Source organism: Gavialis gangeticus, unplaced genomic scaffold, assembly GCF_001723915.1.
Source record: "Gavialis gangeticus isolate Ggan-Ray unplaced genomic scaffold, GavGan_comp1, whole genome shotgun sequence".
Lineage (NCBI taxonomy): Eukaryota > Metazoa > Chordata > Crocodylia > Gavialidae > Gavialis > Gavialis gangeticus.
Genome location: NW_017728994.1, coordinates 55,989,908 through 56,015,875, shown reverse-complemented (window position 1 = coordinate 56,015,875; position 25,968 = coordinate 55,989,908). Strand labels below are relative to the sequence as shown.

The 25,968-nt window shown below is 42.5% G+C and overlaps 2 protein-coding genes across 6 annotated transcripts in view; both read right to left on the bottom strand.

Moving 5' to 3' along the window:
* PLEKHS1 (pleckstrin homology domain containing S1) overlaps positions 1 to 2,291 on the bottom strand; it is a 32,738-nt gene extending 30,447 nt beyond the window's left edge. The window contains exon 1 of one of the 2 annotated variants that reach the window (XM_019502849.1): positions 2,087 to 2,291. The gene's annotated coding sequence lies outside the window, so the exon portion shown is untranslated. The remainder of the gene's footprint in view (positions 1 to 2,086) is intronic. The other variant, XM_019502844.1, reaches the window with a different exon arrangement.
* A 3,700-nt stretch (positions 2,292 to 5,991) lies between these two features.
* CASP7 (caspase 7) overlaps positions 5,992 to 25,968 on the bottom strand; it is a 34,197-nt gene continuing 14,220 nt past the window's right edge. For all 4 annotated transcript variants that reach the window (XM_019502837.1, XM_019502836.1, XM_019502839.1 and 1 more), the window contains 5 exons: positions 12,442 to 12,587; positions 9,579 to 9,707; positions 9,039 to 9,214; positions 7,452 to 7,590; positions 5,992 to 6,940 (listed from right to left, as the gene is read on the bottom strand). In XM_019502837.1, coding sequence (XP_019358382.1) covers positions 6,696 to 6,940; positions 7,452 to 7,590; positions 9,039 to 9,214; positions 9,579 to 9,707; positions 12,442 to 12,587 — 835 coding nt within the window. In that variant the 3' untranslated portion in view covers positions 5,992 to 6,695. The remainder of the gene's footprint in view (positions 6,941 to 7,451; positions 7,591 to 9,038; positions 9,215 to 9,578; positions 9,708 to 12,441; positions 12,588 to 25,968) is intronic.

Sequence of the window (25,968 nt, the reverse complement as noted above, 5' to 3'; positions counted from 1 at the left end):
GTGCAGCACCCTGCACTTGTCAATATTGAAGCGCATCCTGTTTTTATTAGCCCACCCCTGTAACCTGTCCAGGTCTTACTGCAGTCTTTCCCTCCCTACTAGCGTGCTCACTTCACCCCAAATTTTGGTATCATCAGCAAATTTAAACAGGTTGCTTTTCACCCCATCGTCCAAATCTCTAATAAGGAGATTGAACAGTGTGGGCCCAAGGACCGAGCCCTGGGGGACTCCGCTGCCCACTTCTCCCCAGGTCGAATATGACCTGTTCACCACCACCCTCTGAGTACGACCCTTCAGCCAATCTGCAATCCATCTGACTGTGTAGGCATCAACGCCGCAGTCGCCTAGTTTTTTAATGAGGATGGGGTGGGAGACGGTGTCAACGGCCTTGCTGAAGTCCAGAAAGACTACATCCATGGCAACACCTGCAGCCAATGCTTTTGTGACCTGATCATAAAAGGCAATCAGGTTGGTGTGACATGACCTGCCCCTAATGAAACCGTGCTGGTTGCCCTTGAGCATCATCCCTGAAGCTGGCCCATCGCAGATGTGCTCCATGATGATCTTCTCAAAGAGTTTCCCTAGGATTGAGGTAAGACTGTTTCCTGCAAAGACAGCTCCATTTCTTGTAATATCTTGCTTTGACCCGGCTATCAGCTATAGCACTAATCATGTAATCTCTCATTTGTTTGCTGCATGTTGGTACAGTGCCTCTTACTTCTGGGAAAATTAGAAAGTATCCAAACTCCCTGGTCTGCTTCTTTGCAGGAGCCGTTCCAGACTCAAGGGATTTAAAGTAGCCTTCTTTGCTCCGTTTTCATTAAAGTTTTCTTTTGACCCCACAAAATAAAATGTGTGACTGATAGGACTCTGGCTTTTTTCCCCCAACATGGGTCAGGGTTACCCTGTCACTTGGCAGTGTCTAACTACAAGCTCCTATAACTCACTTCCTGCATTAGAAAACTTGTCTGACTTTAACCCAGCAATGTAGTTGATCTGGCTAAGATATCACTTAAAGAAATCCATGCCTTTTGCATAATGCCTGGACTATCACAGCTACAACACCTCAAACACTACCATATCCACTCCAGTGTCCGCATATGAGCATTAAAGCAACAATAAAGCACCTATTTTTCATAGGGGAAACCTCTGAATTTTTGCATTTGAGAAGGCTTTGGAGCACAACAGAACAAGGAGCAATGATCTCAAGTTGCAGCAAGGGAAGTTTAGATTAGACATTAGGAAAAACTTTCTAACTAGGAGGGTAGTGAGAACAAACTACGCAGAGAAGTTGCAGAGTCTCCATTTGTGTAGGTTTCCAAGACCCAGCTAGACAAAGCCTTGGCTGGGATGATCTAGTCGGGGCTGGTCCTGCTTTGAGCAGGGCATTGGACTGGATGTGATCTCCTGAGGTCCCTTCCAGCCCTCGTTGTCTATGGTTCTGCATATGTCGTGACAATACACACTACCTAAGGGTTTCATCTGTCACCCATCACAAAAACGTTAGCACTCTGAAAAAACAAACGACTGCGTAGCCACTTGCGTTCTGGCTCCTACTTTTAATGTTACTGACACTTTCTGTTTCAATGGAAGGCATTTGACTAATCTTTTAAATTAGATTGACAAAATCTTCATGGACTGGCAAACGCTACAATGTTCACAAAAGCAGCATTCCCTGAGACAACAAAGGGAGTCGAATAAAAGACTTGTCTGTATCTGAGTAAAGGTCAAGATATGCAGGTGGAAAGACAAAAAAAAATGTGATATTTCAATAGCTCTTAATCACCCACATTCTTCAATCCATATTTTGGAAATAATAATTTAATCATATTCTTTCTTTTAGTGGAAAGGAACCTTTTAAGCAGCTTGAGTCTCATTTAGGAAAGACAATGACAATTCTATGATTATAAATCCTCAGGCTTTTTGTATGCATGATACGAAGAGATTTCATTTCCCTCAGCCTTTAAAGATCTAACAGCTTTAGTTAAAATGCAAATAAAGTGCAGTGAATGAATTAAGATACATATTATTCTTAAACTTCAAATACAATACTGTGCTGAGCCAAATGAGCTACGTTAGTACTTACAGGAAAGCGCAGGTCTTGGAGACATACACCTGCATGGATTTCCAGTTAGTTGGTCACTCTTTCCAACACAGCATTGGTGCCCTGCAGTGCTAGTGCCTACTTATACCTCTCTGCTAAATTCAAGTGTTCTGCAATATAACCCACAAGGAAATTCCCAACCTTTTACTGTATGGCACTTTTTGTCTTTGCAGGCCAATGGAATGAAAGATTGGTGCGAAAGAGGAAACATAGAAGATTAATGTATGCTGACAAGCACTGAAAACAGCACATACTTGACCCAGCCATTAATACCTCCTGGGGAGAAGGAGAACAATGACTGCTTCATGTACAAATGCCAATCGAGCAAGCAACATGTTAGGTTAAGATGGGGGAAAACTAAGGTCTATTGGGAAGGCAGCTACCAGCAAACAAAGCTGTCGACTAGCCAAAATATGTGGAAGTTAAATGTAAAACTGGTTGTGTAACACTTGGACTGGAAAAAGTGTAGTGGCTGTGCAGACTTTCCCCAGCCCACCCTGTCAGTTCATTTTCTTCCCAACCTGGGATGACCATCACAAAGAATGAGAGGGAAGCTAAGTCTGAAGCCCACTTTTGGCCTCTGCTGAAACGTCCAGTGCAGGTACCTTTCTATACTGTTTCATCACCCAAACTAGGTTGTTTTCAGCAACTCATTTCATATCAGTCATTGCAAGGCCTGGCAGACGGTTATCTGCAGCTCACCTATCATTATTCAAGCAATACTATCTTGGTCACAGGCATTAGGTCAGATTATTCCTTCCACTATTAGTGATTTTATGCTGTTCAACCAGCTCAGAAGGAGCCAGGACACTAGCACAGCTAGCCAGCAGAAAATTCCCAATTGGAGTTTATTTCTTCCTGAATCATTTCTACAAATACATGTATTTGCAGGCATAATGTTAAGTGACATTTGTTGCATCCACAGAAACTGGTCCCTTACACTTGGGGCTGTGGCTTCCCTCCATGGGTCAAACAACTTGTCTTCAACTCCCTTCCCTTCACTTCCTCAAGGTAAAGTAACTTTCCATCTGCACAGAATGAGGGTTTGATCTTTGATCTGTGTATTATTGAATTTGCTGGAATAAGACTAAGGGCTGAGCCTTCATCTTTCCCTGTTTTTAAAGAAGAGCATGTTCTTGCTTGCTTTGCTAGTGCTACTTTCCAACTGATCCCTGGTTTGTCAGTGATCGCTTGTTGCTAATTCTGGGAGTACTGGAGACCAGTGGAGCGCTTCGAGGTTTGCTCTTCTCCTTAGCCGGACAGCTGCCATTTTCTTGAATAAGTGGGAATTCCTGAAATGTTCTTAAGTCACTGTCTGAACTCATTAACATCAGACGAGCGCTAATGAGGCATGTCTTTTTTCCCCGCTTCAGAAGTGTTAGAGGGCAAGCAGCTTTTGCTAATCTCAGAGGAACCCAGCTGATGTGATGCCCTTCTCCAAAGTGCTCTTCATTACCAGTCCCATGCTGGGTAGCATCAAGGCCAAGTTCATGGCATGCGGAAGAGGCGTGGGCACCCCTGCTCACCTATTCAGTGACCCAACTTTACACCAACCAGGTATGAACTAGTCCAAGTGACCTTGTGCTTCCCTCTATGCCAGATGTTAATTTTACCCCTGATGACTATATGTTATTTTAAGTTTGGCTTAGTAATTTAAAAATCCCTTTCAGCCAGCTTTAATTAAGGGCACTAAAAAGAGGGGAAGACAGAACCGCTGCTCTAAAGGAAGTTACTTTGGTAAATGTCTTGATTTTTTGAAAAACCTTTTAACTGCCCTCGGTCAGCAGTGTCTCTAGCTGGCCCTGCAGGACTCCTGGCAGAACAGATGCTTGCTCAGTTGGGTGTGGAAGTTGCACAACTTTTTCTGGCATCTACATTGTACCCGATTCAGGAGAAAGCCCCTTAAGCAACAGAATGTTATTAGGGGAACTTCAGAGATGAGCTAAGCCTCAGGAAACCAGCTACTAACAGACCATGTTGACATGAATGAACTTCTGGAAAACTACTGAAGTACTGAGTGTTGACAGGAGACTATTTCTCTTAATGAAATAGAAGCAGGTTCCTGATGTCACGAGTCCCTGTTAGGGAATGTAAGCACACGATGGTTTCCAACTCGCACCAGAAGGACATTAATCTAACTGGTAGCTAGCTCAATTCCCTGGTCATGAAGCTGGTTGGGTAAAGACTAACATGATATATATTGGGTGAGGTTCGCAGTCAGTGTAAAATCAGCAGAGCTGCAATTCAGTCCCCTTGAGCTATCCTGACTTAGTCCAGATTCGGATCTGGCCCGCTGAGTCAAAGCCATGGAGATCAGTGAAATCTTCGGGAATGCTTTGATGGTATGGCTGGAAAACTCATTTGGATGGTGCCACAGCATCTGCTGGTTATTTTCCACTTCAATCACTTAAATGACAGACAAGTTGATACTCATGGGAGTTTTTAAAAATTATTTTTACAGATCTTACCTTTAAGTTTTTAACAACAGATTTGTCTAATTTACAGATACAAACATTTCCATTTGTTAAGAAGAAAGAGAGGTATGCCTCATTTTAGCACAATAACGAGTAGAAAATACACTTACAGATGTGATAACTTGGCACTGATCATCATATATATGTTTTAGAAGTGTTCCAGCAACCTTACAACAGTACAGTATTCTAATTAGGAAAGGGCTGATTATTTCACCCATTACCAGGTAAAGTGAACAAGTTATAAAACTCACTTTTTTGGGATAGCCACTAAATATTCATGAAAGATTTTTTTTAAAGAGAAAAACACAAGTATGGCTTGACATCGGTGCCAGATGCCAAAATCATGACAGTACTAGCGAGGCATTTCTGATACCTGGCGAAAGTTGACTGCTATGCAGTACTTTCAGACTCTGCCCTACAGGACAGACAGGTATTCAACCCAAGTAAACAAACATTAGTTTCATTATTTCTTTTTTTCCATCCAACAACAACATCTAGTGTTTTAAGATGACATCCAAGGATTGACTATTGGTGCAAGACTGGTTTTAATAACAAAGTAGACATTTTCTATTTTGTAAACCGTTCAAGTCAAAAAATGAGTAATTCTATTATTGCAGGGTTTAAATGTGGTTTTGCAAGGCCAAACACTTTCATCTTGCCCTTTTTTAAACGATCCAGTGACATTTGTTTCTGTCTGATGAAGTTTTCATTCCATTGTTATTTGCCACATTAACACTAGATTTCTTCTCAGCTGACTTTTTACAAAACTTGAGCCCTTGCTTTCCCACCTTCCATTACAGTTTAGAGAATTACAGCACAAACCTAGCTCAAAAACTCAGGTCATTGCTTTTTTTTATGTTGGCTACAGAAAGAGAGGCTGGTGTTCAAGCTTAAAAAATCACAAATAACTGTGTTTAATTTTGTCACAAGGACAAGGTCTATAATTTCATCCCAGGAACTTCCCAGTGGTGAAGCTGTGACTCCTGGGGGTAGTATATTAACACAAGGGATAAAGGATCCTGAAGGCTTATTTATTTGTCACAATTTAGTAAAGAAACTTATCTACTACCCTCTGGAGAACAGTACTCTTTAACTGTTTGGAAGTGACAAACAACATTCATACCATTTCCCTAAATTTTTCTTCCTCTTTTTGTAAACACCACATCTTTATATAATCCAACTATTCAGCATTGGACAGGATATATAAGGAGTGACACAGTCAAGACAAATAACTGTTACTGGTCAAGAACCTGTACGTCAGTACAGTACTGCAGCTTATCCATGTTAGAAAAAAGATGGATCAAGTATTTTCTAAGTTTTACAAAACCATTTTTCAAAGGAGGTAGGATGCAGGCGTTTTTGCATTAGTGTTAAGTGTAGCAAAGAAACAATCAACCATATTTCTGGGGGAAGCTAGCTAGCACTGTCAACACGTTTAGGCCCAAATTTGGATTTGCCAGAGAAAAGTATTCTCTGGACTCCAAATATCGATATCTGTGAATCTAACATTTTATCCCCAGGAAAATTAAATAATCACAAATTGCCTTACTCACACCCTTATGCAATTTTTGCTCTCCCTCGACTGCCTACAAGGTGCTAATACCGGTTGCTGGAATTACATACAATTTTACTGCTCTTCTACCTTATAAAAGAAGAAGTCATAGAAAAGTTTCCACGTCGTAGTGATGCAGCCATAAACACAAGGTAAAATAATATTTTAAAAAATCAGCAGTGAATTAAGACAAAAATTAGACACAATTTTTTTTTCTAAATTTTTCAAGGGGAGGAGGAATCAAATAGTAGAGAGCTTGACAGTATCCCTTTGAGTGTATATTAAGTAGGCTAATGGACAGCTACCAGAGGTAAACCTTCGGTGATCCTCAGTTAGGGGAATCCACCACAACTCCGTTTATGAAAACGAAGCTATGGCAATTTATGTCAGCTCATGGGCTAGGTGGGAGTTGTTTGTTCCTTCGATAGAGCCTTGATTAGTGTTCAGCAATCAGATACATTGATTCTCACGGGCACAAGAAACCAAAACAAATCTGTTTTCGCTATTAAATGAAATGAAAATTGATTGTATGATCAACTCTCCCCGAGAAAAGTGTGCCTGGACATCACTCCACTTGAACATGCTTGCAGAAGTAAAGTTCTTTAGTTAGCATGGAGACCAAACAGGGTATCTGCTTCTTCTCGCTGAAGCACGGGTTGTCAGACTGCGACTCAAAACTTGTGGCTACCATGTGGTTAACCCTGGTGAGGATCTGCATGATCTCAAGCTGTTTTCCGTGCTCATTTAATATTTCGCACAAAGACTGAACGAACCAGGAGCCTCTCCCTGGGTTCCTCCAGGAATAATAACCTACAAAGGAAAGACAGGTAAAGAGCGTATGGATCATCTTTTATTTCCTTACGGACATGTCTGAGTGAACAGAAGTGGCAGAGAGAAAGGTACTTGCACTTGCTAGTAAGGTTATGCAGCAATTGTGCACAGAAAGAAGCTACTTAGTCCTTAGCACTCACGCTGCATACTTTACATCCTCAGGGCAGAGCGTACAATCAGTTCCTTAATCCCCGCAGTATACTAGTCTTATTTTAGCAAAGGGAAAACGGGCACATATGGGCAAGAGTTTGCTGCACATCTAAATATATACCCTATTTATCTGCATACCACACGCACATCTTTTTCTCAAAAATGAGCCTTCCAAAATTGGGATGTGTGCTTGAGCAGGGAAGCAGCATCAATGGCATTTCTATTTAAGCAGTGGTGATGGAGTCAATTGACTTCCTGGTTCATTATAAACTATTTGATTCCTGCTAATTGCTTTTCATGCCACAGGCGTTAAAAGGGGAAAGCCTTGGCAACTCCTTACCTGGAACTGTGGAATAGGCATACAAGAAATCTGCTTCGACTGGAATCTTGTATCTAGGATTAGCATCTGTTTCCAGAGCATCATTTGCTGGGCCAGAGTCTGTTTGTATCCCTTCATCAAATTCAGAACCTCGGCATGCCTGAGACAGCGGTAAAGAAAAAATAAGAGCCTGTCTAAAATGAGAAATGGATCTTGTTTTAACAAAGTATCAGTTAATCAACACAATTTTAAACAGGACCTTGCACTTAGGAAAGATAAGGAAAACGTGTTAGCTGCTCTAATTTAGCCTTATGGTGGAGCTGAAGGTTCCCCATAACTAGCCGACATGTATTTAAACGTGACTTATCTTGTCTGCACTCAAGTACTGCACTAATATTTCTGCAGATGGCTGAGATGACAAGACTGTGTTAGCAAAGGCACTGAACTACAACCAGTTTTACTAGTTTAGGCATGTTCTGGGGAACTGAATATCAAGTTTTTTGGGGGATGGTATCAGGAATGCATGTATCCCTGTGCTGTTTTCCAATTTACCCTCAGCTGAGGGGTAAGAAATAATGTTGCTTTAGAAACTAGATTAAAAGAGACAGCCATAGATCCAGCAAGTACCCATCTAGCAGTAACAACTTTCCATCAGAACTATTAATAAAGAGATGAAACATCTGTAACATCATCCTAACACAGAGGTGGGCAAAATGTGGCCCGGGGGCCAGATGTGGCCTGACAGGTCATTCTCTCTGGCCTGCAGGGCCCCTAAAAAAATAATATTAATCTGCCCTGGGCTGCCTGTCATGTGGCCCTCAATGGCTTGCTGAAACTCAGTAAGCGGCTCTCCACCCAAAATAACTGCCCTCCCCTGTTCTAACACGTCCCTTTACAGAGTTGCACAGGTAAGTTAAACATAAGGGATAAAGTAGGGGAATAGAGCTTGATATAAAAAAGAGGTGATTTGAGTTGCATCATCTTGCAATATTACCCTTCAGATGAGGGTAAACTGGAAAACAGCACAGGGAAACTTGCATTCCTGATACCATCCCAAAATATACATGTCCCCTGGACTGTCAATTTGATACTGTTTATCAGCATAGCAGTCATTAAGTTGAAGCAAAATGGCATTAACTCTATAATGCAAAGATACATTATAATCTTGCAGGCCACCCTTAGAGAGAAAATGTAGCATTGTGAATATTTCTCTTGAAAGAACTGCAATAATCTGTAGAAAAGTCTATGTACGAAGAGCTCTGGACAGCTGTCTTCAGCCAGCACAATCAGCTGTCTCCGTACTACCAGGACGAGTATCTGCTCTGAAGAGTTTACATAGCCATCTAGGAAGAGAAGCAACATACAAAGGTTGGGAGGCAAGAGTTACTTGAAAATATACCCACGGATATATATCTTTTTCAACTTCATAGGATATTATCTTTAAAAAAGAAACAAAGCTAAACATCATCCATAGCCACGTATTCCTCATCTCTTATTTGTTGAATTATCCAAAGAGATTTGACATGTTAACATACAGAGCTATCATGCATTACAAAACTAAAGGTAAGATTTCCCTCCCCACAGCAGTATTTACTTTAAGGCCATTACCTGAATGAAAAATAATTTGGGTTTGCCAACGAGACTTTTACACTTGTCTCCTCTGAAGAGCATGGTCAGATTCTTGATTGCCATAGGTTTATCGATGCCGTAGATGAGGCCCTCTTCCCCATGACTTAGAAAGATGCAGGCAAAGCAAGCAGCATCACTGTGATTCTCCTCAGCAGCTGCAAATCAATTTTTTTTTCTCAGGCAAAAAAAACTATCTTGAACTCCCTTAACAATGAAGCTACAAACATCTTTCTTCATCTCACTGTACAATGGACCCCCCCCATCTAGTCCTGATCGGGGATATTTTCAATGCAACAGGATCATCGACAAAGGACGTGACACACCTCTGGATGATTTGGAGAGTGTCTTCAGAGCAGGAGCTGGGCTGCGCCAGACCCCGATTCAAGATCCAGGCAAGCTGGATAAATGGGAATGGGCCGCTCTCAGTCAAATATGACAAGAGCACAATGAAAGGGGGAACACACTGTTCAAATACCAAGTCTTTATTGCATGATAAATTACAACAGGAAGGACCATTACCTTGTCTGAGTAATTTTTCCATCTCATCACAGGTTCGATCGTTGTATACTGAAACGTCAAACCCTAAACGTCTGAAAGATTTCTGCAGCTCTACAGCGTCTTTATCGGTACCATTTCGTGTACCCATTCCTGGCAGAAAGCAAAGAATATAGCTGCTCACACAGCAACGAAGATAAACTCAGACAGTTACCCGTGAACATCTGGGTTAATTTACTGATCTGCCCAAGAAAGGACCTGCCTAGTAAAGGATATCGGACCACAGGATCACAGGGCAGTAGGGTTGGAAGAGACTTCATGAGGTCATCCAGTCCAGACCTCTGCTCAAGGCAGGATCATCTCTGACTAGACCATGCCTAACCCACTCTCAAAAACTTCCAAGGATGGCGATTCCACAACTTCTCAAAAATTGAAAAAGCCTGTTCCAATGCTTGACCACCTCCATAGTCAGAAAGTTCCTCTTAATCCACAACCTAAATTTTCCCTGCTGAAGCTTGAGGCCATTGTATCTAGTCCCACCTCTTACAGCCACAGAGAAAAGCCCATCTCCATCCTCTCTGTAACTGTCCTTCAAATATTTGAAGACTGTTATCATATCCCCCCTCATTTGTCTCATCCCCAGACTAAACATAACCCTAGTTCTTTCAAGCCTTACTCCTAAGTTGTGTTTCTGAGGCCTTTAATCACTGCTGATGCTCTCCGCTGGGCTCTTTTCAAACTGTCCCCATCCTTCTTGAAGTGTGGAGCCCAAAACTAGACACACTGCTCCAGGTGAGGCCTCATCAGTGCTGAATAAAACAGAAGACTCACTTTCCCTGATTTGGAAGTGACAGACCTATTTATACAACCCAGTACACTATTGGCTTTTGTTGCTACAAGAGTAGATTTCTGGCTCATATTCAGCTTATGGTCTACTGTAACCCCCCCAGGTCCTTCTCTGCAGTACTGCAGCCTAGCCAGTCATTTCTCAGTCTGTGTTTGTGCAGGCAATTATTCCATCCCAGGTGAAGGACCTTGCTGTCATCCTTGTTGAGTCTCACCTGATTGATTGCAGACCATTTCTCCAGTCTATCCAGGTCATTCTGGATCCTCGCCCTACCCTCCAGAGTGTTTCCAACTCCACTCAACATGGTGTCATCTGCAAATTTGCTAAGTATGCACTCAATCCCATCATCCAAATCATTAATGACGATATTAAACAATACCCAGGGCAGACCCCAGAGGAACTCCATTTGATACTTCTTCCAAACTAGACATTGAGTCACAGATGACTATTAAGTATAATGATCCAACCATTTGTGCATCTACCTCAGGGTACTTTTATCTAGTCTGTATTTCTATATAAAACCAACTTGTAAAATACTCACTAATAACCTCTCTATCTTCAGAGCAAACTATATGATTTTCATTCTCAAATGAATTAATGCAAGATCCAATGGTAAAAGGAGCCAGGTCCTACAAAGTGCTGCATGTTTCTCAACCCCTGTCTACATCAGATGCAGGTAAGCAGCACCCCTTGGTGTAGCATACTATGACAAAAACCCTGGCAGCGTTGACAGTCTTTTAAAATACTAATAATATTTTTTTCAAATACTAAAAAAACCTGGACCACAATGCCAACATCAATGTTTGTGCTATATTCTCAGCCTCCCTTTCCTTAGAGGTCAGAAATCCCAAACCTCTATGACTAAGAACTTGATTTCAGTTATCTGGGGGAAACAAGTCCATTGCCAGTATGTTCACACAGTGCTAAGCAAAGAGGTGAGGATTTTAAATTCTCCCACTGTACAGTAATCTGCTATCCTGTGTATATGAATTCTCACAATGTGCTTTTTTTTTCTATGACGACTCCATCTCTGGACAATAAAAGTGTAAATGCAGAACTCCAGACTGTATTGGGGAAAAACTATACACCTCTGGATGATTTGGAGAGTGTCTAAGAGCAGGAGCTGTCTTTACATTTTTACCCTCTGTTAGGAATGTGAACAGACGACGAATGACAGCTGAGAAATGTTATCACTGTGCTAGAGCTCACGAATAAAGTTCAGTTTTTACCAAGACACATAAAAGTCTTGGGCAGAGGTGGATTATGAAGTGGGTTAAGCAAGAAGGCAAGCTCTTTCAAATGTGAACTGTATCTCCTGCACAGCTGCTGCTTCCCCTATTGCTGTAGCTGCAGCACTAGCTGGAGTCTCTGGGCTCCCCCTCCGTCCCCTGGCTTCCACTCCTTATCTCGCCCCAGGTGGTGAAGAAGTGCACTGGGGCATTGCCAGGTACTTGGGGGTAAGCCTGGGGCTACATGAAATGCATGGGTGCGGAGAGCACACACAGTGTGCATGGGCCTGGGCCTGCATGGTGCAGGGCATGGGAAGGGCATGGGCCTGCATGGTGCAGCAGTGAGTGGGGGTGTCCCTGCAGCATGTGGCCCATGGCTTGCCTTGGGGCATCCCCTGGCCATGCAGCCCATGGGGGTGTTTGGCCCCCAGCCACCTACAAGCTGGACAGCCCTGGTCTAACACAAGGTAACTGCTGGGAGTGGCTGTAACACAGACGCTAAATAAAAGGGATAAACAGCGAGTTGGAAGGGAAACAGTTATAACTGTCCCGTTTCTCTTTTTGGGGTTTTTTGTTGTTCTCCTGCCCTGGCGGGGGGTCGGGCTAGAAGATCTACTAGGTCCCTTCCGACCCTTAATCTATGAATCTATGAATAACACATTCCTAAACAGTTAAAAACCATATACAGCATTTAAAATTATTCATCAAAGGTTCATGTCGAAAGACAGTTTTGGATCAATTCAAGTTTAAAAAAAAAAACTCTATAAGGAATGTCAGTGCAAAGTGTGTGAAAAAAAATGTAAAAAGTTACCTGTTTTATCCTCAAAATTTTTGTTGTTTATAATAATACATTTGCCAACTTTCTTGTAATCCATGTTATACTGGAAGGTTGGTGCAACGAGTCGGTACTGGCTGCTGGGAGAGGTCTTTGACTGCTGCTCTGTTCCATTCTTTTTTCTATGAGAGCAAAACCAGAAGGCATCCTCAACGGCATGTCATGCACTCTGCATCCACTTACTTTACTCCACAAGAATAAATCTGGCTTTCTCAGTACCTATTTTTTTTACCCATACCACCCTCTCTATTCTAGCAAGAGCCATACGGACCATCTCGTCTTTCTTTATACAAAATATGGACTCTCCAATATCCTCTAGGGTAGCCAGAATTAAATCCAGTCCTGCAGCCTACGGATCATTCACTGTTCAGCTTTCATTGGTCTCAATCCAAGGAAGAACAGGGCTTCCCCTTGGAGGTATCCTCAAAATCAGCTAGAGCAGTTTGAATTGACCCCGTTACTGATAAGTTGGGACTGCCTGACATATGTGAACTCTGTCGGCCAATAAATAATTAGGAGTTTATTTATGGAATTGAACACACTGTCCCTTTTTGGTGTAAACGTCTGTGTTTAACTCTGGGTTGTGCGAACATCTGGGAACAGCATCGTTTCTGGGCTTCTCTGGTAGTATTACAAAGTTGAGAGAGATCAGTTCTTCTTTAATATAATTATGTACTTCAGTGAGAGTCAGCGCCTGTACAAGCGGTACTGTGCAGTAGCTAATGAGCAATTAATTTACTACCTCTATTTACTGGTAATAGAAACCACACATTGGCCTCATTTACTGCACGGTAGCTGCTGCTCACGGTTACATGGTGATGCCTTACTGCCCAGTAGACTGTTGTGCATCTTGTGTAGATGTGCCCATTGGTACTTTAATTTCTACAGCCAAGCCTTTCTAGAAAATTATTTATTTCACTATTACCCAGCAGCAACAAGAGCCTCAAGGTAATTAACTGCTGTTTAAAAATACATTCCTTCCCTTTCCCCTCCATCTACAAATTGCCTCCCAAATGCCCTCATGTTCTAGTATTAAGGGGCAGAGGAAATAGGAGACCAGCACTAACTCTTCTGCAAAAATTGTCATTTTTATTTTAAAAAGCAGCTTCCTTTTAACTTCAAGCACCCCTTTAACTTCAAGCATCCCTTGTTAAGGGGTAAAGGAACTAAGTGTAGTGAGCTCTTCTTTCTTTTCCGTTCATTAATACTATTCTATCTCCTCACGCTTTTTTTCAGACTAGTCAGGTTTTTTAACAATCTCTTGTCAGGGATCTTATCGAGAGCATCAACATTTTGAAGGTGGCAAACCATATGGATGCTTGGTTCTCTCTTTCTTTCACATTATCTGCTGAGGATCCAGGCAACAATCATACTACTCAAGACATGAATTGAGTTTCACTGCAACGGGGACTAAGTAAATAGTTATCAACACCTAGTGTGACAATTTGGGCTTACTAAGTTTTGACTCTGAAGATTTCTGATCTTTATTATAATCTAAAAATCTCTTCTTTTTCCAACTGGGTTCTGTAGGAGTAGAGAATAAAAGAAAGAAAAAGTCATTTTGAGCTAACTGCAGTAAACAGCATTTTTCTGTTATGTCTACTTTTTTTCCCTCCTACAAAAGAAACAAAACTACACTCACCTTGTACATTGGGTCAACCTACGCAACTTATATGGAGGCCCCTTTAATCTTGACTTTTCTGCTTGAAGTGTTTTTGTGCATGTAATAAAAATATAGGACAATATTTTTGCAGTCATTTTTTTTGTTTGTCTGTTGTTTAAGTATTTTAATGTATTTAATCATTTGGATCCTTTCCTCCGGCATTTGATTCTCTTGTGGGATTTTGTAAGGGGAACCAGTTCAAGATCCTTCTAGTAATTAACTGATAGTTAGGGAAAAAAGCTGCTTTTCCTAAAATTGAACCTGCAAATGGGGGGGGTCTATTAACATCAGAACAAATATGGTATTTCCAAATTAGTATTCAGAGTACTGCACAGTACATTACTTCCTCAACCTGCAGTGAATTCAGGTGTGTACGATTCTTGGTTTTGGCAGATACATATTTTAACTGGCTTCCTGGATAAACTGGCATTGCTGTAATAATAATGGTTGTTATGCACAATATAGAAAGTGGCATTAACACAGGTGGTTTCAGTTCATTTACATGAAGTATCATCCATCTCATGGATGACCAAATTTATTCAGAAAATTACTGTCATCCCAACAGCCTGTAAAAACAGGTACTGTTTACAAACTCATACCTTTTGTCATATGAAATAGGTGAACCTTGTTGGCCACACCAGAGCCTCAAAGGCATTTATTCCATTTCCCATTGTACTCAACCTGCTTTTGTTTTGGTGCAACGCATATGTCAGACCTCTCAGAGAAAAGCACTTGCAAGTCTTGTTGAAATGTAGGTACTAGGCAACCACTTAACGTATCTCGGGATTAGACCCACTTTGAAGTTACTGGCAGACAACAAAGTCATTCTGGGAGCCTGCTGGTACCTCTCTAAGCCAAGTCATTAAGGAAGTAAACTTCTGGTGCATGAACATCCGGGATGAACAGCCCAGATTGCAAGTGAAAAGCTGTTTGATATCAACTGCTAGATAGCTCGGTCTCCTATGCCAAAGTGCAGAAATGCTGGAACTGCCATGCTGGACTAGGTAGATCGGGGCTGTCCAGCTTCTCAGCAGCTGGAGGCTGCAGAGCCAGGGCACACCCATCACGTGGCAGGCGCCTCCCCCGATACGCCCCACTGCCCAGCGTTGCTCCCACTGCTCACACAGAATAGGGAGGCTGGCTCCCCGATCTCTCTCAGCCATGCATGCCACCTTACAACACAGCCAGCCTGACCCCCCCTTTCTGTGCACCCAGTACCTGCCCCCAGCCACATGCACCGCCCACCTTCACTAGGGCAGGCTCCTTTCTTTGCCACATGCTCAGCTTGGGCACTTCATCTCCTTCCCAGGCCCCATGGCAGGAGCAACTGGCAGCAAAGCAGGAGAGCGAAGGCTGGGCAGGAGTCCATGGGTTGCTTGCAAACCTTTTGGGGGCTGCGTACAACCCAGAGGCCACCAATTGGGCAGCCCTGAGATAGATAATCTTTCTAGTCTAGGACCCTGGTCCACATACTACTTTATAAGATGTCTACAATAGACATTTGTGCAACAGTCTACCCAGAAGGGAAGGAAATTCCTTTTTAAAACTAGTTGTGGGTTGGATTATAAATGGAAGCATGAAGCAATGCATTCCTTAAATAGTTTTATCCTGTTTATCTCCAGATTGTCCTCATTAGCCATATAAACATCTAGGGTGCATTACTACCACCCGTACTTCCTCCTTGACCTCCAGGAACTTTTTTTTTTTTTTTTTTTTTTGTGTGCAGGCCTCTGTACAGAAAGAAACAATTTAGGCATCTAAGTGCAATAAGACGTTTGGGGCTCCAAATCCCAGTTTCACACAGGCACATAATTTAGGGTTTCATCTGGGCATCTGACCAGGAGAACAAGAGGTGGGATTTTACACAAATCCTCTCTCCACTATTTCATATGAGCTGCCTTGGGGCCCTCACTGCTGAGGCTCCTGGCTGTTACGAATCCCTTTCTTTAGTTCCTAACTGTTCCCATTCACTGTAAATGGAGCGGAGGTGCCTAATTTGTGTTTGTAAATACCCAGAGGCTTTGGCACCGACAAGTTAGGTGTGGAAATGCTTAGTGTCACTAAGCCCAGGTCCCTTTTGGATCGGAGTCTAAAAGTATTATAGCATATCTCCATGGAAAATACTGAAGTTTAAACATATTTTTCCAACACGGAGATGACATTTAACAAGAACAGACATTTCATGCCTGCACCAAGGATTTGTGCAGCTCCCAGCAATGGTGAACAGTGGGTTTTGGCTTTGCTCCTGAAAACAACCTGCCGTATCAAAAATGCCCCAGCACAAAAGGCAGAAACCCATTTGAGTAATACGAGTAATAAGAGCTTGTGAGAATTAGAAAGGAGAGAATGTGATTCCTAGGAAACTTTTTACCAACTCCTTTACTAGCCCTGAATATTACTGGGGATTAGCAAATGCCTGACACCAGAGTTACTTGTGGTCTTTTAAAAATATGACTTACAAAAATGGGCTTCATGATGATTAAAATGCAACAGGAAACAGCAGCCCTGCCTGGAAGAGAACAGTCAGTCAATTAATGGTCAAATATGTCTAGAGGGGTAAAGAGAGAAAAATGTAAAAGGATCTCACCTTTCCACTTCCCACACCTGTAGGAAGGGGGATTTTTAAAGAGGAAATTGGATGCATTTAATCAATGTGAATTCTGAAGTGACCCTGTGCAGTTGAACTGCACCTGGACTTTGAAAGTACGGAGGATGCCTAGGAAATCCCTGTTCCACTGGCAAAAAAGTTTGGGGATTTTGGGGATTAAATGATAAATGTGGGCAGTAATAAATAGCCCACTGACCCGAAGCCCAGGCAATTAAAGAAGCGAGTTAAATGGAGTTTGAAGTGTTGCCCCATGGGGCTCCTGAGTTCCTTTGCCAGCCTGGGTGGTTTTGCAAACACATTTTAAAGTGTTCTCACTTCCCTCCTTGCTCAAAGACTCGCAGGAATACATGAGAATGTCTATGCAGAGAAGGGAAAAAAAGGAGAAAATCGATTATACACAATGTGCTGTAATTTCACAAAGTAAACTCAGAAAGAGCTCTCTCATCCCTTCTAACTACAGTCATTTTAGCCATTTAATATTAGTAGGTACAGATACTTCTGACAAGTGTGATTTCTTTCTACCTGGCACGTTCCTTTAACATGCTGTGTGAGGACAGGTAATTCATTTGTATGGCTGATAAGAGGATTCCACTGAAAAGGGAATTCGCCATCCTGTATTTGTTGATTGTAAAATACTCCATATTACTGACACGGAGCACCCCATGCCCCTGGGTATCAAAGACGAGCTTTAATATGACCCACTCCATCTTTGGTCTTTCTACTGAAAGCCAGCAAGGGGCTAATAGTAGTGATAGGATGACACTCAGCTAACAGTTCATTTCATATGATCCTTCAAAGATCCATCAGATGAAAGTAACTTTCACACATTAATGGTGTGGGGTGTAACTGGTGATTCAAAACCACAATGCTCTTTAATCCTATTATAGTAGTTTTAGAGCGACGTTGTAACTGCCATGGTCCAGGAACTATGAGAGAGGCAAGGATTTTTTGGGATGATCTCTTTTATTGGACCAATTGTATAGGGGGATAAGGTTAGACAAGCTTTTGAATGTAAAGCATTCTTATTCAGGTCACTTCTTACAGTTGTGAGTCTGCATTGCAAATGGAAAGTTTTGATATCTGCCACGTTATGATAGTGTTACACTGAAATTGTCACCGTGACCGTCTACGAACTGTAAGAGGCCAGGGCTTTTTATTAGATCAACTGCACAGTTGAGTGGCTGGAGTGATGTTTTTTATTAGGTCAACTGCATAGCTGAGCTGAAATTAGACAAACTTTTGAATGCAAAGCTTTGCATTTGAAAGCTTGTCTAACTTTAACCTAATTATAGTGTTGGTCCAATAAAAGATAGCACTCCAAAAAAACCCTCTTGCCTTTTGCACCTTTCTCCTGTTACGAATTCCTTCAAGCTATGCAGTCCCTTTAGTGCTTCTTTCTTTGAAGAACTTTTCTTCCTATACATTTTTCCTTTTATGCGATAGTACTGTGGACTGGGTAAGAGTTCAGGAAATTGTATTTAGTGTAACAATTCGGAAGAAACTCATGCACGATAAACTACTGCTTTTATATGCCTGCAGCTTATGTTCCTCTAGGTTACCAGCATGGTCAAAAGAAAATGTCATTATTACTTCCTTTTCAAAGCATGTCTAAAAATAGCTGACTTTGGAGAAAGCAGGGGGCTTGGTGCACCTGTCATTTGAAGAGATGTGGTGGCCTGAGAAGCAGCCTGCAGGTGGCAAAGGGGGCTAATTAGGGAGTCACCTGAGTGGAAGGAAGCCGGATTTGAGCTACATAAGCCAAGGGCCTGAGCTGGTCAGGTTGTCTAACCCCGAGTGCCACAAGGGGAGAAGCTCCTGGCAGCAGGGCTCTTGAGCCCGCAGGCTGGGAAGGCAGGCCTTGCAAGCGATATAGGCTTGGGAAGAGGAGTGGGTGAACCTGTAGCCCGGAGAGGGGCAGAGGTCAGGCACAGTAGCCCAAGGACCGGGGCAGCCGCCCAGGGATTGGGGCCAGGGTCCCATAGCCCAGAGAGGGAGAGGTAGGGCGCTGTAGCCTGATGACTGGGGCAAAGCAGCCCAGGGATCGGGGCCAGATACCCATAGCCCAGAGAGGGCAGAGCACAGCAGCCCAGAGACTGGGGCCAAGGGCCTGAAGTCCAGAGAGTGGCAGAGGCAGGAGCCTGCTAGGGTGGGACGTAATGCCCAGGACCAGCCTGTGCAGGCACAGTGCTGGGCGGGGAGTGCAGGTGGGAAGGCCACGCTTGGGAGTAGCTCCGAGGAGCGAGATGCCTGGGAGAAGCAGACAAGCCTAGAAAACTAACTGGGGAGTAGCTGAGGTGAGCAAAGTGCCTGGGTAGGTCATAGGGGATGGGGCTATGGCCCAAAAGGGCTGGTGGTTGATGACACCTGTGAGGCAGGGGCATGGGTACTGGGGATGGCAGAGATTAGCTCTTAAAGCTATGTGTGCCTTGGGGGCATGGATAGACACAGAGGGCCCACTCAGCTCAGGGTGCAAAGTGAGGCCAGTAGGGTCTGGGTGGGACCTGCTGGTGGCTGGAAGTGACAAGGAGACACTCTAAGACCCATGGGCAACCTCCCTTCCTTAATATTTTGATAAGATCAAGGCATGGCAGGAGAGGAGCCAAGGGCGGGCATTTTAGAGAGAGCTGGGCAGGATCTATACGGCTACCCCTGGGGACCCAGTTCTGTTATAGTCGTATATCTTTGATTTGCTGGGGAAAAACATGGGAGTAACTTTTCCTAATGCACAGCTGGGCTGATAGCATACAAATCAAACCATGAAAATGCAAACAGAATGGTATTTCAATTTACAAACAGACATAACAATATGTATGGTAAATCTAAGGGTGCTTAAGGCAAATTCAGTCGTAGGTGGGTGAAGAATAAGGGACAGAAGGCACAAATAAGAGTTAGCTGAAAATTTGTTTTTTAGCACCAACTTAAGTAGCCTACATTTTCCAGTCTGTTCACACATCAGCTGCTCTTTTCTGACTGCACTGCTTTGGTTTTATAAAGTTTCTCTTTAGGGTCCTAAAATCTGTACAGACTCTCCTCATAATGAACCAGAACTTGTGGTAGATGTGGTATCTTTTATTAGACCAACTAGATTTCTGCAAAGAAATGTCTTTATTTGCAAGCACCCTTCTTCAGGCACAGGAGAAAAGATTGTAAAAGCTCTCCTGGGTAGAAATGCAAATTCGAATTTCCTTGAAGGTGTGGTAACATTTCCTCATTGGCACAGTTATTTTATGCAGATTAGGTTCAGAGAAAAGCTGGAATAGCCTGTTTACCTTGAGGTTGTTTTGTGGCAAGCAGGATGTAGAGTCATATTTCCTTCTGGCCATCATGTTTCATATTTCCCAGAAGAGTAAAGAGATGGCATGCTCTTCTGGGCAGGAATTTCTTATGTGGTGACGTATCTCTGGGCTCTGTGATAATACAAATTACCTCGAACAAAGGCAGGAGCAGGGTCTTACATGGTAAAACTTGCTTCTTCCTTGTAAAATTATGAAGATTTCATTTAACAAATTGGCTAAAATTCAATATCTTCCATGTGTCAGGTATCCAGGTTGTAGCTGTAGAGGCAAAAGGAATCAGAACTTGTGGAAGAGGTGGTATCTTTTATTAGATCACCTAGATTTTTGCAAAAAAATTTGCAATATCAACTTTCATTTCTACTTAGGAGAACTTTTACAATCTTTTCTCCTATGCCTGAAGAAGGGTACTTGTGCCTGAAAGCTTGCAAATAAAGAGGTTTTTTTGCAAAAATCTAGTTGGTCTAATAAAAGCTATCACCTCTACCACAAGTTCTGATGTCTTTTGCCTTTAGACCAATACGGCTACACCGGGCTAACTGACCACTCCTCATTACTGCTCATTTTAACTCCTTCCTCCATACTAGGCATAATAAACTTCTGCAGATCCCAAATTAATGCACACCAAAGTTCTGCTCTCTCCTATTTCAAACAATTTCTCAAAAAATACCTGTACTTGAACAACAAACATAAAGCACTTTTTGTTCACACACAACTGCAGCTTATTTAGACCTTAAGATTCATAAAAAAACAGAGTTTCTGTTATTTCTAGTTGGGTAAGGTGGCACGGAGACTTACAGCAGCCTACACACAATGATTACACTCTTGCCTTTTGCCTTCAATGCTGCATCAAATGGGCGGAGTGGCAACTTTGGGGGATTTAGAGGAGCATGTCATGGTATGACTACCCAACATTTTTTATAAGGCTGGATAAGACTAGGTATTCATCACATGAGTTGAATTGGATAGTACAGTACTGTATTAATACTGGAGTTGATAATGTAGTCTGGGGTTTAAGAATTTAGGATCTGGCCCTTCATGTAAGAAGACCCTTAATGCAGTTTCCCTTGGCACATCAAGGGAAGTGATTCTCCCACTCTGTTCAGTACTGGTAAGGTCTCACCTGGAACACTTTGTCCAATTTTGAGCCCCATACTTCAAAAAAAGATGTGGAGAGATTAGAAATAGTCCAACAGAGGCAAAAAATGACAGTAACAAAAATGATTAGAGGCCCAGGAGACATGATTTATGAGAACAGACTGAAAGAACCAGGATTATTTCATTTTGGAGAAGAGAAGACAGCTGGTATTTGACAACAATCTTCAAATACACAAAGCCATCAGGCTTGGAACTGGGAGATCTGGTCAGGGTGTATCTTTGGCAATTTCACTTCACCTCTCTGCTACTCATCTGTAAAATGGGTACAATTCACAGCATTCTTCAGAGTCTGTAAGGAGTTGCAGTGCTATTACTCTGCTGAAGAGTTCGGATGTAAGCAGCTACTTATTAAGTCTAATCATTGTTTTCCATCTTGTTTAAAGTACATACAGTACTAGCTCATAAATTGGGGAACTTGGTTGACGGATAAAAATGGCAAGCAATTTTGACAGCTCATACAACCGGCAACTAACTGAGAGACAACTTTTAATACTACAGGAGCATAAAAACATTTCAAGTAAATGTTTTACACTTCTAGTTTGCCTACAAAAATGTATCTGCCTGTGATTTACAGAAATTGCTACTGGCTGTGAAAGATTAACCACTGATAAAATAACCAGACCCGGAAGACTTCTAAGCTATATCCTAGAGAAATAGTCTGAAGGAAAGATGAGAAACCGGTCAAAAATTAGGGTAAGAACCTTTCCCCCAAAATAAAACAAAAAAACCCCTTTCCTTCAGAAGAGAACAGAATAAAAGGATGTGTATCCGTATTTGAATAGTTGCATCTGGCATCTATAAACTTAACCTGCTTTTCTTACTCTACCAAAGGGCTGTCTTACCATAGTTATTGACCCAAGGGCATTAATTCAGAGAAGAGTACTGTGCCATACAAACCAATCAAATATCCTAAATTAGCATGTTTTCTCACATACAGTGCACCCCAAAATAAGAGATGCACTTTGCTTTTGAAAGGCAAAATGAAGGAAAAAAAGGTGTGTTTTTTTTAATAAGTAACTCAGTAGCAGCGATGGAGCACACTGCACTCATTGTTCTACTCCTCGGAGAATTACTTTCATTTTCCCACGGCAGAAACTGCTGCTAACATATTACATTGGAACCATATTACATTAAATCATTGCAAATTCTCTGATAAAAACCTCAAAATCTGTGATTAAAATGAAAGACCCTCACTCCCCACCATAGCCCTGCTAGCTCTGCTGATGCCCCTTGGCCCCAAGCCCCCTGGCATCCCCAACTCTGCCAGATGGGGCCCCTATCTGCCAGGGCAATGGGGCCAAGGACCCAGGTCTGCAGCCCTCTGGCCCCGGCAGGAAGTGGTGGCTGCTGCAGTGGAGCCTGACTCCCCCCCGTTGCCTGCTGTGGGCTAGGTTGGGGGTGCGCTCCCTGCCACTGCATGCACTCCTCTCCCCCCCGCTTACCTATGGGAGCTGCTCTCTAGGCTGCCCAGGGCCAGGTACATATACATGCACATGGTGCCTGCTGCTTGATCACCCTCCTCCCGCTCCCTCCCAGCCCCGTGCAGGCTGCTACTCTGCCAGCCTGCAGAGAGCTCTTTGCAAAACTGCAAAATGCATGGGTTTCTCCAGTAAAATGAGAATCCGCGTTTTCCTCCAGCAAAGGGGAAAATCCGTGGTTTTCTCCACTTGTCCATGGGAAAGGGAAAATCTGGAACCCTGACTATAATGCATCCCCCCCCAATTTCCTGCAGCTGTTTTTTGGAAAAAAGAATGTGAATCCCAAGGTGAATGTGAATTGGCATCTGAATAGATGCATCAGGCAGCTATAAAAGGGGGGGTGTACAACAAAATATAGTATTTTTTTCTATATTACCCTGCTTTCCTTGGCTAAAAAAACGCTGCCTGGAAAAGGTGATATACCCATAGCATCATAGTTCAAAGTCTACATCAACCACACAGGTGAGGCACTGGCAGTACCGACTACCTCCCCTGCTACTCTACCAGCGTGCTTCAACTTTGAAGGCTGCTGCTGGAAGAGGATGGAGGGAGAGAAGGGGATCAAGAGGAGCTGCTGCCTCAGTCATGCTAACATTTATGCACATATTAAAGTTTATTATCCCACTGAGATCAGCAAGGCTACTAATGATGGCAATGCTAAACCCACATATAAACGTTTACTGCATCAGGGCTGAGACTGCCAACTAATGCCAATTATGGTGATGTTTGTTAAGGATGCATTTGGAACTAAACCGAAGCTGTCAATTCATTGAAAAAGCCTATGTAAAAATCTTTAGAGGGGAAGAGCATCAAGTGCTACTCACTCAGGCAAAAGCTGAACAAGGGAGTCAAGCAAGAAGACCTGTCTTTGTTAAGCCATCCAAACCCTCCTCATAAGTTAAAATGTAAGAAGTAAGGCTTAATTTAAAGAAAACATGTAGCTCTATTGGTCTTCCAGAAAATGTGAAGAGGGTAAACCCTGTTAATCATTTCCTTAGACGACAACCCAAATCTATTACCATCAACATGAGCTGTGAACATGCATCGTTCGGCCTCAAAACACTTATTTAAAGGTCCAGTGCCTGAAAATTGCACCGTTCAAGATGAAAAGCTGGTGCAGTATAAATCACTTTTTGTCCAAAAATGAAATGTCACATTAACAATTTACCATATTTATTCAATTCCAAAGTGATGTCTGTGTCCCCCCACCTCCATTTAACATGGGAAGAAAAAGCTCCTTGTCAAGGTGATGGGGGGGAGGCAGATGCTGTGGCTCTGGCCGTGGACCAGGTTGGGGCCAGAGCCACAGATGTTGTTTGCCCCCCCTGCCTTGACTCCCTCCCTCACCCCCCCATGGTCTCAGGCCCATATCACCTTCCACGTCTTTCTCTCTTCCCCCCCAGCCCACTTATCCCCCCTAAAGTCTCTCTTTCCCCCACTGCCCCTTTCCCTCCCCTTCCACCACTTATTCTTGCTCTGGTATGGGCAGGCTCAGTCGCCAGAACAAGGGGAAGCAGGGGAAGATCAGGGGAGAGGTGATGTTGGGGGGAGGCAGGCACAAGGTAGGGGGAGAACATCTACCCCCCACCCCTGGACCTCACTGCCCCCCTACCACTGCTTTCCCTGCTACAGTGGTGGTGGGGACAAATTTAAAATGATTCTCCAATAGTTGGACTCTATTTATAGAAAATTTTAATACATTTATAAATTTTCAATTTATAGAATCTAATTATTGGGGGCTTGTCTTAAATGTAAGGTCATCGTGGATTTGGGAAAATACGGTAGTTTCCTTCTTGCTCTGGCAAATATAGCGGCATTGTCAAAGAAATAAAGACAATTCTTAAAAGTTAATGATGCATCTCTTTTTTAAAAAAATCCCTGTATTTTGCAACACATTTGTTAGAGCATATTAGATCACATCACCTCCTTGAGTACAATGAAAGCTATATCACTTATACATAAAGGATGGTCTAATTAACATTTTGTGGTTGTGCTTTATCCAGCTACAGTGCCACCAGTAGGCTAGAGAAACCAAGTGCAGGTTTTGTTCTAATGGGATGATTTCTGGCTTTGTAGATACATATAGCAGCTTTGTGCAGGGGACTGGGCACAGGACTGGGGTTTACTTCTACTGCCGACTCAATGCATGACTTCTGCAAAGTGAGCGCAGATCTCTGGGTCTCAGTTTCTCCATCTATAAAACAGGGATGATAGCACATGTTCATGTCATAAGGTGGTTGTAGACTTTATGGCTTCTTCCAACAGGGAAACACACAGTAGGTATGGATTCAAATTCACAGTGCACTTGCTACTTCAGATTAACTCCCCATGTTGACACAGTGCAGTTAAGTGTAAAATAGCATACTCCACCCTACGAGGAACCAAATCAATGTTCACACGCACTGCATGCCCACCTCAGGTGTTAGGGAGGTATAGCTACTATACTGTAAATTTACATCCAGAGCAGAGAAGCTCTTAGTGCTTGTCCAAGATTAATTCATGTCAAGTCCTAGATAAGGCCCAGGGTTGCAGTCTCCAGAGTGTGTTCCTTCCCCAAAGCAGAAATAGATTTTAAATCCAGAGGAATTTATAATCATCTAGTCTGACCTCTTGCATAACAAGCCATAAAAAATAGGCCAGTAGTTTCTGCATCTAACCCACCATTTTTGTCTGAGTTACAGTACATCTTTAATAAGCCATCCAATCTTCATTTAAGACTTCATGTCCTTAGATAAATGAATCCTAGAGAAATAGGGCTGGAAGGGACTCTAACCCTCAATAGTTACAGTGTTTAAGTGCCCTCACTCATTTCCCCCTTATTTCTAGTCTGAATCGGTCTACCTTCAACTTCTAACCTACTAAATTTGGTCATGTGTTTTTCAGTTCAATTAAATACCCTTTGCTGTCAATGTAGTCACGTGTAGATCTGGATCAAATTGGATAAATTCAGGGGACTGAACTTCTCAACTGACCCTTTCCATAAAGCCTGTTCTTCCCATTCTGAATCATGCTTTTTCCTCTTTTCTGAGCCCTTTTCCAATTAGGCACACAGCGGCTAATTTAAATTCCAAAACAGGATAACCACATAATTAAGTAGTTAAAAGTCGCTTGACAATCTTAATTGTAGTTTCACCTCTGAGATCCAGAGAAACAGTAGCAAATAGCTTTAAATGTTTAAAATGAAAATGTTTGTGCACCCCCTGCTCCTCCATTGCAGAAACCTATTTTAATCAGTTTTTAAAATAGAACCACATGAACCCACATGACACTAAATTAACACTAAATTAACTCTGATTAAGGTAT